Source organism: Musca autumnalis, unplaced genomic scaffold (assembly GCF_047663935.1).
Source record: "Musca autumnalis isolate F117 unplaced genomic scaffold, ASM4766393v1 scaffold_2, whole genome shotgun sequence".
Taxonomy (NCBI): Eukaryota; Metazoa; Arthropoda; class Insecta; order Diptera; family Muscidae; genus Musca; species Musca autumnalis.
Genome location: NW_027411755.1, coordinates 89,331,442 through 89,344,956, shown reverse-complemented (window position 1 = coordinate 89,344,956; position 13,515 = coordinate 89,331,442). Strand labels below are relative to the sequence as shown.

General features: G+C 32.8%; 1 protein-coding gene across 1 annotated transcript; it reads right to left on the bottom strand.

Annotated features, from left to right (window-relative positions):
- Positions 1-6,333: 6,333 nt before the first annotated feature.
- On the bottom strand, positions 6,334-12,432 carry LOC141392935 (STING ER exit protein). The gene is made up of 4 exons (XM_073965904.1): positions 12,199-12,432; positions 11,988-12,139; positions 6,669-6,914; positions 6,334-6,599 (listed from the first exon to the last, which is right to left on the bottom strand). Exons 1-4 carry the CDS (start codon positions 12,317-12,319, stop codon positions 6,447-6,449), a joined length of 672 nt encoding a protein of 223 aa, XP_073822005.1. The 5' UTR covers positions 12,320-12,432; the 3' UTR covers positions 6,334-6,446.
- Positions 12,433-13,515: the final 1,083 nt, after the last annotated feature.

Genomic DNA, 13,515 nt, shown 5'->3' with positions numbered 1-13,515 from the left:
CAAAATATTTTTTAAAAAAACTGATGTTTTTGTTTTTCATAATACCGATTAGGCGTTAAAAATATGTCAGTATAATAAATGTGAATATGTACGCAAAAATATGTAATAATGGAGAAAAGTATCAGAATTTATCATTTTGAATTTTTTAAAAATATGCAAACTACGAGGTCCAGCGGTCATTAGGAATAAGTTAAACCCCTAACTCAAATTATTCTGAATGGACATCAACATACAATTTTTAAATGCGTTACAAACTTAAAAGGTTCCTATTATTTTATACACAAAAAGTATGTTTGTCTAATAATTAAAAAATGCTTACACAAGTTTGCACATCTTTATAAAACAGTTAATCATATTAAAATTTAACGAATTATGCACAAAACTTAGTTCATAACAATTAATCGTGGAAAATTCTGTACAAAAACCTTGAATATGGTATGACATTCGTTTAAGCGCACCCTACTTAAAAGTGAAAAATATGGGCTTAATATGAAGTTTAAACCAACGTTTATGGTAAATTAATTATATGCTTTCCTCAATGTAGAACCAGTAAAGAAAGGATCAAAGTCGGGCGGGGCCGACTATATAATACCCTATACCACTCTGAATATGTAAAATATCAGGCATGTCACAGATTCCGATCGGAATGGTTTCAATTCCGTAATTTCATTTCGATCGATTTTGTTTTAGCTTCTCCAGATTTCGATCGATTTGGTGAATTCCGAAAATCGTATTTTTTAGTATAAATATGGCAACATTAGAGGAAACAAAAGAAACAAAGCAAAAACATAAAGAAAGCTTTTTTGTGCGAAAAGAATGTACATTTTTTTTGGATTTTCAGTTTTAATAATGCAAAAATGAACATAACATTGAAAAATACCGTGCTTGAGTTCTTTCTATTTTGTTCTTCTTTATGTTTGTTTTAAGTTATCATTCGTAATGCCAGATTGTTTAGTTTTTAGAAACGATAAATCTTTGTTCGAAGAAAAATGTGATTTTCACGAAAAAAAATTATGTGGCAACACTTTGTTAATAATTGGTTTTGTTGATTGAGAAATAATGAACATTTGCAAAATTTTTCAATAAAATTATAAAAAATATGAAATTAAATGTGGTTTTGTTAATAAAACAATATTTTTATTATTTTTAAGTGCTTTTGGAGTGTTTTAATGTGACATGTTATCAAAAAAATACAATTCCACTTGATAAACCAAAAGTGGTTTCATTCCGAAAGAATTTTTCGTTTTTCGGTTTCTGAAGAAGCTAAATTCGGAATCAATTCCACTTTCGATCGGAATTGGTTTCTGTGACAGGCCTGTATATATGGGTGCTAAATCCAAATCAGAACAGATTTCGATATAATTTTTCACATTTATTTGTAGACCAAATTTCGTCACATAGTCCAAATTTCATTGAAATCGGACAAATATAGCGTGTTTCGGGCATCAAATACCTCAAGTCGTTCGAAAATATGTATGGGATCTATATCCAAATCTGAACCGATTTCGATATGATTTGGCACAGTTATTTCTAGACTAACCACCGTCACGCATTCCAAATTTCATTGAAATTGGACAAATATAGCGTGTTTGGTGCATCAAATACCTCAAATCTGTCTTATATATGAAAGCTACATACAAATCTGAACCGATTTCAATGTAATTTGGCACACTTATTTCTAGGCCAAATCCCGGCAAACTTTCCAAATTTTATTGAAATCTGACATATACTCGTATAGCGCGGTTCGTGCTTCAAATACCTAAAATCGGCCGAGAATGTATATGGGTGCTATATCCAAATCTGAACCGATTTCTATATAATTTGGCATACTTATTTCTAGTCGCACTTTCCAAATTTAATTGAAATCGGACATATATAGCGTGTTTCGTGCACCAAATGTCTTAAATCGGGCGAAAATATATATGGGGGCTATATCCAAATCTGAACCGATTTTTACCAAAGTAAATAGCGTTCGTCCTTTGGCCAAAAACTATATTCCTCAATTTTCATGCGAATCGGACAATAAATGCGACCTGTACTTTTTTTTACAAAAATACATGGTCAGACGGACAGACAGACGGACATGCGTAAATCGACTCAGAAAGTGATTCTATGAATATCCCTAAAAGGAACTATGGGTCTATCTCGTTTCCTTTTGCATGCTACAATATCTCACTGGATCTTTTGTATTAGTTCAAATTAAGTTGTGAAAGATCCCATTTTCAGCATTTGGAAGGAATTTCAAGAATTGTAAATAAATACAATACGTGAAACATCCGATCTCTTCTCCAGCAATAGGACCAATCATATGAATGCTAAGTACAATTCGTGAAATTCGGATCCTATTCAACATTTGAACCAATTTCATGGATTTTAAATACAATTTCTCAATTTTCAAGAAGGTTAACCCTGCAAAAGGCTATATAATATAAACATGCTCTTTTTATTAATTTAATCCTTCCTATTGTGGCTTGTTCGTGGAATATGCCATGCCAAGGTGGTTGTTAAGATACCATTCCACTGGGTTATTGAAGATGCCATCCAAAATGATTTGGATCTTTTAGGGGTCACAGTCTTGTAAAAAGAATGGGCGAAGGTGGTAAAAAGGTGACATATAACTTGCACTCATGCTTGAATAGAATCTTTGGCATCGAATATTTTGCTGGGAACCTTAGCGAAGTACCTACAAAAAAATTTTTAGAAAGGTGTTGCTCCTGATAGGATCCTCTTCCATTCCTGTTTTCATCATATGATTCTGAACCGCTTCCCATATCTGAAAAATTTTGGCCAACTTCAACTCCACCTCCAAATTACGCCAAACTCTATTGAGGTCTTCCTTGCTTCATTGATACACGGATAAACATGTATAGTTGCCAAAAGAATTTCTAATTGTTTTTTATTTGTTACCTTTAACGTAAAACACAAATAAATACAATTGATAATCATTACAAAAGATTCGTTTCTTGTCGATTTTTTTCTATAAAAAATGTCCATAGTTACATTTTTTTGTTCAACTCACCTTGATTTCTGTGGTGAGAGAAAATTGCCTCACATTCTCACTTTTTTGACATTTATGATAGCTACTTTTCTCACGAACGTGAGTTTTGTTCTCCCTTATGCTGTTTATAATAAGGGAGGAGGCGAGAGTGAGAAAACTCACGGTGAGATGATGTTCATGATTGGGCTGATTATCTCTTGGCTCGACGTGGAAATCACGTCTTAATACTAGTTTTTTTTTTTATTATGATGGGAAACTTACAGGTCCTCGAACACCTTCCGACTACATTTTGGTTTATTCGAAACCAATCGGCCACGTAATTCCGCAGAAAAAGCACCCCGCACTGTAGGGCTGTCCGACTTCCGTATTGTCAGTTGCTTTGTATTCGTGCATGAAATTAGGGGTTCTTAGAACGAGTTCCCCACTATTTCAATTTCATAAAATTACTCTTGTATGGAACTCGATCTAAGAACCCCTAGTTTCATGCACGAATACAAAGCAACTGACGGAAGTCAGCTACGATTTTCATTCACTAACAATAGGTTTGTTCGATAACTTCGCAAGTTGCAAAGTTCTTGCAACTACTTCTCATTTCTCTTTTACTGACCAAGTTTTTTATCGAACAGCATTTGTTAAAGTTTGTACAAATTTGAAATTTGTACGAACTCTTGGGTTATCGAATCGACCTAATCCTAAACGAAAATTTGTGAGGCAAAAAAGCTCAAACTACCTGTATTCCAGATATGTGCCAAAATATAGCCAATCTGGGGCTTAATTCTGTTTCTATGAAACTGTGAAATGAATACTTTTATAAAGGAAAAAACTGTCAAATGAAAAAAATTATAAAGGAAATATTTTTCATTTCAAATTTTCATAGAACAAGAATCCAGCCCCAGGCTGGAAATTACTAAGAACTTTAAAAAAGCTCATAAAATCGGGTTTGCAACACTGTTTTCTTCAAATTATTTCTATAAATTTTGGTTAAAATATACAGCCCTTTTCTGAACGCATGGGAGTTGGGAATTTTTTCCCATTCCCACATTTTCGTATTCTGAACAAAATTTTGTGGGAGTTTTTTCCCATTTCCCATCTCCCCTCATTCTGAATGAAGTTCGAATTGGGAATTTGTTCCCATGGGAAAAAAGTATACATTCTCTATCTTGAATTGTGGGAGAATTTTGTGTCTTTTTGTGGGAAAAATCTCCCCAGCAAACAGTGTGGGAGGTTGAAAAAAAAAATCAAGAAATTTCATATTTTTATGAAATTTCATATTTTAAGACATCTACACGACACAATTATTGCAAATATTTATAATCGCCATGTGTTTGCTTAATAAAAGCATACAAAATGTACTGTAAAATATGTCATTAGTAGACTTCGGATTTTGCATATTCTTATATGATACAAAAACCTGCATGAATCTAACATGTTTTACACCGATAAAAAATGTTCCTTTATGTTATCGAACAAAACAAAAAAAGTAGTAAAAATTAGTAGATTTTTGCAGTTCTGGAACAGACCATATGTATTGAAATACGAGAAAAAGAGTCATGGTTGATTCTATTAACGCAGAACAACAAGTAAAAACAAATCAATTTCAAAAGAATTTTTGGCAATAATTATTAAAATATATTGGAAAATAACCATAATATACAATCTTTACAACTTTTATTCATTTTCGTAATATAACTTTCGGGTTTTTTAAATCAGACGACCAACGTCTATTGATCTATTCTATTTCCTATTTTATTATTATTATTTTTTTTTTTTTTTTGAGATACGTCTTCGGATATTTATGGCGACGATATGTAATAACAAGCAAAAATATGTAATAATCGAGAAAAATATCCGAACTTATCGTTTTGAATTTTTTTAAAAATATGCAAAATACGAGTTCAAGCGATCATTAGGAATAAGTAAAACTAGCGATATACTCGTTAAACCCCTAACTAAAATTACTCGGTATCAACATACAATTTTTAAATTCGTTACAAACTTAAAAAGTTCCTATTACTTTTTACATAAAAATTATGTTTGCCTACTAATTAAAAAATGCTTACACCAATTCGCACAATCTGAAGAAAATGTGCTTATTAGAACAACATCACACATCGTTGACTCCATTCACTTAAAAAATCCATAAATCAATGCACGGTTGTTGAATTAAGTAAGTTGTGCTTTTGCTAATCTAATTCAAAAACCGCGAATTCAATGCAAATAGACATTTTGTATTACAAAACAAAATTACAGCCCCCTAAAAGTATGCTATCATAATTTGGTGTAACTAATTTCGAATTTCGAAAATTCAATTCCCATGATTTGATGTTCCCACGTCGTTGAGAATATGGAAAACGTGGGAATGGGAAATTTCGCTCCCATGGGAAACAGTTCCCATGGGAATGTTCAGAATAGGGCTGATAGTTATGTATATATCGTCACCATAAATGCCCGAAGACGTAACCGACATGAAAATTGACGTAATCTGATACATAAAGCTAAAATACATGCTCTGGCAAAATTTCAAGCTTCTACGTTCAAAAACAACGATCCTATTCAAGAAATGGCATTTCGGAAAATAGGATAATATTGCAGATTTTGTTGTAATGGAGGATCTCAAAACTAAGCAATTCAGCGGTTTTGGTTTCAGTACTTATTCCCCTTCGTATATGATCGATAATATCCCATATACTCGCCTTCATAAGATTAATATTCCATAAAACAGTTTTTACTTTTATAACGTTTTTTGCTTCTCCTCTAAAGTTTTGTGGGTTACGTCTTCGGGCATTTATGGTGACGATATATAGTTTTATTTCATGAAATTTTGGCTAACTTGAAAAATCCTCATTTCGGGGCATAAAATCGTCATTTTCCAATTTTGGCCAAAAAATCGTCAAAATGACGATAAATCGTCCGATTCGGCAACACTGCATCTATGCCGAACACGTTAATAACAAATACTCTTTCTATTTTCGAACCACATTAAATTGATTCGATGATTAAAACTTTCTTGGTTCCGGTGCTAGAACAAAAAATCCGTTTTCGTGGACTGTTTTTAAGGAAAATATCACTTCGCGTAAATATGAAGATCAAAGATACACTTCCTTTTTTAACCCACCTTAAGCAAAAATTGACGTAAAACTCGGATATTTTCGTATATTTTTGTTTTTTTTGTATCATTTTGGCGCCATCTTTTGCTATTTTCTACCACACAACTGTGCGTGAGTAGAAACTAGCAGCTTGATTTTGACATTTCGTCCAGATTTTACAAACAATTTTGCATTTTCCGCTCCGTACATTTTAAATAAATTTCTGTGAGAACAAATCAAAAATATGGATTTTAGCTGAAATTAACACATTGCTAATGTATAATTAATTTTAAAATTAGAGTTTTTTTTATAAATATTGACACAGAAACATTGTTTTAGGAAAAAATTACAATCTATTTTCACTAAATATCGATTAATGTTCCTCTGGGCTTCTTGGAAGGAATAACTTCTTCTTGTTTATTCCTTGCTCCTACATCAGTTAATTTTCCACCTTTACGTTGAAGTTGTTTTTCAATAATTCGAGCATTATTGGCATAACTGTCTGCAATTTCACGCTGTAATTAAATGATAAATGTCTTAGTATCAGTTTGATACATAATTATGTTGGTGTTTGTTACACATACCGCTTCGATCTCATCTTCCTCCTCATCTATTGTTGAGACAGTAACAGAACTGAATTTACCCATGTTTTTGGTATGCCTTGTCACCATAACCTTTTCCGTCTCACCAATGGGATGATTTTTCGAGGATGTTGGCTCTAGATTTAGGTGAATGTCGTTTTTAGTTTTTACAAGAGCATGGTGGAAAATAAAGGTATTTTCGGAGTTTGGATCGTGTCGATAATATAGGGGCAGTTTGCAAGATTTACACTAGATTAAATAAAAAATTATATGAAATTTTGATCAAAAATCAGTATTATAGTAATTTGTCTGGTTAGCATTTCACAAACAATTGAAGTTTAATTTATTTTATTTGTTTTTAGTTATAATAGCTACGGACTTAATCAGTCCTATTATAAATGCGCGGGGATTGGATACTTTTTTCCCGCATTCCCCTATTCGAAATAATATTTTGTGGGAGTTTTCCTATCACCCTCAAGTTCGAATTGAGACTTTGTTATCTGGGGAGCAAAAAAATCCAGTCCTATTGGACTGGATTTAAGGTGTCGGTTTATACCGACACGTAAATGCTTCTTAAACAGGAGATACTGGAAGAGGAAGGTGGTCAAACACACATTTTTGGTACGCAACCACTAATGGTTGCTACAGAAGCGCGTACATTAAAAAACCACTTAGTGTACACCATAATATAGCTTTAGAAAGAAAGTCGTGGTAGGGTACACTTAAATTTGTTTGGTTAATTATAAAGTATTAAAAAATAAGTTTAATTTTTTATGGAATAAATACAAATGAAATACAGTGATCCCATCTAATATCTAAAATCTTGACAATTTGCAAAAGGTGATGGAGGTGTATTTTTTGAAGATTTGAATAAGAAGAGTATTGAAAATTGTGAAAACAGGTGGGTCATTTTCAATATTTATTTTAGGCGGCCATCAGACCATCTGCTTTTTCACATGTATGTTGTCACTTTGGGTACACTAATGTACAGAACAGCTGATGTTATACATGTGAAAAAGCGATGGTCTTTCTTGCTAAGTCAAGAAAGCATCGAAGAATAGTTGGAAGTAATTGTTTTGATTATCAATATCATATTACACAAATATAATTAAATATCTTGACGATGATTTCAGAATAAAAATAAATGCTAAACCACAATAAAAATTACTTTATTTCAAATTATGAATTACCGTTGAGGTACTCAAGGACTGATGCATAGCGGTGAATGCAACGTCCGTGCTTTGGGTGTGCTATAGTTTTAGAGTTTATTATACATGTAGAATTGTCGGAATTTTTTATTTTGAAAAGTCATAAAGTCAGAACTAGGTGGAAATATTTGTATACGTAACAATTACTTGCACACTAAAACCATAAAGTACCTGTCCATTTTTTTTCTGACATCATAAAAGCATTGATGGAACTTTTTACAAAAGATGGCCGCCCTTACATATGGCCGAAGATAAAGCCTTTAAAGTTCTTATAGAACCTGTTTTAAGTGTACTCGGGATAACGGTAAATGAACATAACGTAATGGAACTAATTATCGCTTTCTCAAAAAATATTAAAAGGGAAATCTCAAACGAGTTAAAGGGATATTATTTTCCCTTAAGATGGATGTCGCAACAAGGCTGGACTTAAGTATCGATGAAAACGTTGTTAAAACGTTGGCTATAAAGGAGGTTAGATCAAGTCACATTTCTGAATATATAAAAACAGTTATATTGGATGTTCTAAAGGCATATGATGTTAATATACGTAATATTTTAACAATTAAAACCGATAACGGATCAAATATGTTCAAAACTGTACGAATCCTGAATTATGAAATGCAATTGTCGATAAATAATTATGCCGTGGATTTCGAGGAAGATGACGATGATATCGATTGCCGAATAGCTATCGATACAATTGAATCAATTGATTTTAACATCTCATCAAATACAATTACTAGCATTCGTTGTGGTGCTTACACCTTCCAACTGTGTGTAAACGATGTTCTGAAACAGTCGGCAATAAAAGACAAGGTCGAAACGAAAAAAACTCAGAGAGGTGCAAAAAAATGACACCCATTTTTTTTCGAAATTAGTTTTTGTGTATTTATTAAATAATTATTAATATTATTATTATAATTTTTTATTTATTATTGCTCTGTTCCAGAACCTGCAAGAAGCTACTATTTTTTACTACGTTAACATTTTTTCATTTATGCTATCGGAAAAAATAGTAAAAATTTGTAGATTCTTGCAGTTCTGGAACAGACCATATATTATGGATATACAGTCAACCAAAAAAAGTCTACATATACCCTATAAATCTGGAGTTTTAAGGGTAAGGAAACATTTTTATGAAAATCCGGGTACATAGTTCTATTTCATATCCCTAATGAACAAAATTAAATACAACAAAAATATATTCCATAATACGAATAACGGTAAATTCTATAAAAATTAATAGTGAAAAAGTGTACATACACCCCAATGAAATATTGAGATTACCGTAAAATTTATAGAATAAGCAATACAAATTTCACATTTTATTACTTTATCGAATGTCTTTGGTTGCCCATGATACCTTTTTGTCAAATTAGGAACATATTTGTGGTTATTTAAGGTCGGACTTCGCGTATAATTTGTTAGAGCGGGCCCTTGCAGATTTCTTTGAGTTTTTTAGTTTGTTACTTTATAAAACCACAGAAAAACAGTGGGACCGACAATTTTGAGATCCTAGACCGCTTTGAAGTTGTCATTGTAAACTTTATATGTTCCTGAATGTACGAATTCCTGACCTTTCTCATAAAGTTTTTAGGTTTCATAGCATTGCAAGGGGCAAAATTCATGCAGAAGCCTTGGAATTACCTTGTACTAAGGTCTGGTACAATCCTTGAGCACCCATTGAATCAGCAATGTAAAATTATCCGACATTTTTAGCGCTTTAAGTGACCCTAACGATCATTAATACGAGAGCATATTAGTTAACAGTGTAAATTTCATACAAATTTCATGCATTCTTTGCTGATGCTTTTATTTTGATGCTTTGGAAACTTTAGGAGCTGGTTTGTAGAATAATTTTTTATATTTCTGATTGAGTTAAGGTCCAACAATTATATCAGACCTTATTACAAGGTAATTCCAAAGCTTCTGCATGTAAGTTACCACTTGGAATGCTGTGAAAACTATAAACTTTATGAGAAAACTCAGGAATTCGTATATTTAGCGAAGCTCAGGAGCATATAATATCCACAAGAACAACTTCAAAGCGCTCTTGGATCTCAAAATTATTGGTCTCACTGTATTTTCTGGGGTTTTATAAACTAACAGACTGAAAAACTCAAAGAAATCTGTAAGGGCCCGCTTCAACGAGCTAGACACGAAGTCTGACCTTAAATAAAGGCAATTAATCCACAAATATATTCCTATTTTGTCAAATGTTATCATGGACAATCAAAGACGTTCGATAAAGCAATAAAATGTAAAATTTGTTAGCTTATTCCATAAATTTTACGGTAATCTCAATATTTCATTGGGGTGTATGTACACTTTTTCCATATTAATTTTGATAGAATTTACCGTTATTCGCATTATGGAATATATTTTTGTTGCATTTAATTTTGTTCATTAGTTATATGAAATAGAACTATGTACTTGGATTTTCTTAAAGATGTTTCCTTACCCTTAGATCTCGAGATTTATAGGGTGTATGTAGACTTTGTTGGTTGACTGTATATGAAATTAGTCGTATTATGGGAACTCCTTTCCTTTACCGACCCAACGCAGAAAATTATGAAAAAATTACCACAGATAGTGCTTTTTATCCCGATTCCAACCATATTGCTTTTGTTGCGAAAATGTATACTTCCCGAGATATGGGCCTCCAAAGATCCAAAAAGGCCCTAACCTATAACTTTGGCAAAACATAGCAGAAAATTATGAAAAAATTACCACAGATAGTGGCTTTTAACCAGGTTCCAACGATGTATTGCTTTTGGTGCGGAAATGTATACTTCCCGAGATATGGGCCAACAAAGTTCCACAATGGCCCTAGTCTAAAATGTTGGCAAACCACCGCAGAAAACTATGAAAGAATTACCACAGATAGTGCTTTTTACACCGATTTAAGACTTCTCCTATGGACAGGTGCACATCTCGGGAATGGGAACAAAATTTTCTTTTAAATTAGATACTTTTCTCCTATAGACAGGTGCAAATCTCGGGAACGGGAACAAAATTTTCTTTTAAATTAAATATTTTTCGATTTTTCAAAATAGTCTGGCTTAATCCCTTTTGTTGTTTTAATATTTAAAACAACAAGTTTATTAGTGGAGAAGGTTTGGCATCGTTCGCCAAGGGGTAAGGCAAGGAAGACTAGTTTCGATCCACGCCACTGGATCTCATTCCTTGCCTTACCCCTTGGCGAACGATGCCAAACCTTCTCCACTAATAAACTTGTTGTTTTAAATATTAAAACAACAAAAGGGATTAAGCCAGACTATTTTGAAAAATCAAAATTGTAACAGCTATCCCAATTAAATAAACGCCACCAATGTTCTATTTAAATATTTTTCTCTAAATAGCCGGCCTTCGGCCGGGATTTAGAACTTTCTCCTATGGACAGGTGCAAATCTCGGGAACGGGAACAAAATTTTCTTTTAAATTAAATATTTTTGGAGGCCCATATCTTGGGAAGTATACATTTCCGCAACAAAAGCAATACATCGGGACAAAAAGCACTATCTGTGGTAATTTTTTCATAATTTTCTGAGGTGGGTCGGTAAAGGAAAGATAAGCCTATTATGTACAATAATCACAAAAACAAGGGATTGTATACAAGTAAATGACTTAAGATTGACTTTGCCTGTGAATGCTATAGCATTCACGTCATCCTACTTCACCATGAAAATGAATGCTATAGCATTCACGTCCGCCAACGTGTTAATAAATATTTTTAGTGCTTTTGCGTAACTTTCGAGGCTATATCCCGTGTAGTATACATTTCCTGGAATTATACATCGTTAGAATCAGGAGAATTTGCAGAAATTGCGAATTTTCCGCTATGTGCATATAAAAGAAAGATAAGCCATTACAATTCAAATACATTTGTTTGACATTTACATTACCTTGACAATAATATTTACACTGGGGTTAGTCGTGATAGTTACTTACTGTATGCCAACCAAGACAAGATAATAATTGCTCTGTTCCAGAACCTGCAAGAAGCTACTACTTTTTACTACGATAACATTTTTTCCTTTATGTTATCGAAAAAAATAGTAAAAATTAGTAGATTCTTGCAGTACTGGAACATACCAAAAGTTATTGTACTCACATTAAAACGATATTGTTTTTCAATCCCCTTTTCTTTCCTCCTTATATATTCAATTCCACCTTCAAGATATGTTAGCTTGTGAGCATGTTGTTTGCCATTTATAACTCTTGCACCATCTGTTCGCCTCAAAGGTAGTTTTTCCAAGGAGCAATCTGAGCAGTAAAGATTTTGCAAAAATTATAGAGGCAAAAAATTAAAGTTTCATTATTACTTAAAATTAATGAGAGTTTTCCACATAAACAGTAATATATATTTAACGGTGAATCGTCATTATATTCCTCTTGATCTTTGGAATCAGAGCACACAATACTCCGAGATACAACTTTCGGCATTTCAAGCTTACAAAGTTTATAAAAATAACAAATAAAAGGAATCAAAACAAAATTGCCGACAGAAACGATTATTAGGCCTGTAAATATAAAATTCGTGGCGTTCGATTATTGAAACAAAAATCAAGGTAGATGCATGTGCACTAATTCATACCGGAGCAAACGATTGCACGCAACTACGCTTTTTGTCGGGGTTGTAAAAAAGTTATCGATAACTGCGAAATATCGACATTCAAAACTGACATTAGTTTCGTTCCAGAACTAAAAGGTTTTTACACATTTAACACATTTTTACTCGAAATGGGTTCCCGTACACAAAAAGTTGCAAAATGTTCACTTCTCTTTGAACAAAAATGGCGCTGAATAGCTTTCTCTTTAGAAACTTTTTACACGACCAATTTGAGCGAGCAAAAATGTGCAACATGTTTGCCGCCTTCCGATTGGCTGACATGCCGACTTTGACATTTGTTCCAGATTTTTTGACGTTTCTGCCATTTTTCCGTTCCCGTACATTTTGAAAAAATGTGTGTGTTGGACTCATTTTTGACAGTTTTCTCTTTTGAACATTTTACCATTAAGAAGTACTGGAACGAAGCTATTGTGTACTGCTCTTAAAGCGGTAGAGCTGGCAAACCATCGATATTCCAAACATTAGATATTTTCGATATAATGTTTTAAAATATCGATTGCTATCGATATTATCGTTAAGCATAGTACACACGGTACAACAAAACTGACAGTCAACGTACTTTTACTGCAATTTTCTGGCAAATAAAAACTTTTTGTTAGCTAAAGGGCTGTTTACACCATCTATCAATGTCATATGAGCTGCCATTTCTTTCACCCATTCGACATTCTCTATGTTTGTCAAAATTGACGTCATCCATACAACTTTCAATTTGTGCGTTCATACCTGCAAGTGTTATTTTCGTATGACATAACCTAAAAATATAAAAACAGCTGTTTTTGTCATTATTTACATTTATTGTTGAGTAGCAATTTTGCGCAAATTTTAATTTTGTTTGAAGGAAACTGAATTGGTAGAATTGGTGTTTGGAGTTATAGAGGCATTCATGTTTTTGCCACCAAACAATAATTTCAAAGACTGCTTCTTTCGACCAATCGATCTGAAAACAACATTATAAACGCCATTTATTTACATTACTGAATATCTAAATATACATACCTTTCCATTTTCT

Bases quoted from the DNA above. Each gene is read 5' to 3' on its own strand.
- LOC141392935 (XM_073965904.1), bottom strand. From the start codon at position 12,319: ATGCCGAAAGTTGTATCTCGGAGTATTGTGTGCTCTGATTCCAAAGAT. The intron at 6,915-11,987 runs GTGAGTACAATA...TATTTAATCTAG, and splicing joins AAAAACAATATCGTTTTAAT to TGTAAATCTTGCAAACTGCC. The intron at 6,600-6,668 runs GTATGTGTAACA...ATTTAATTACAG, and splicing joins AGGAAGATGAGATCGAAGCG to CGTGAAATTGCAGACAGTTA.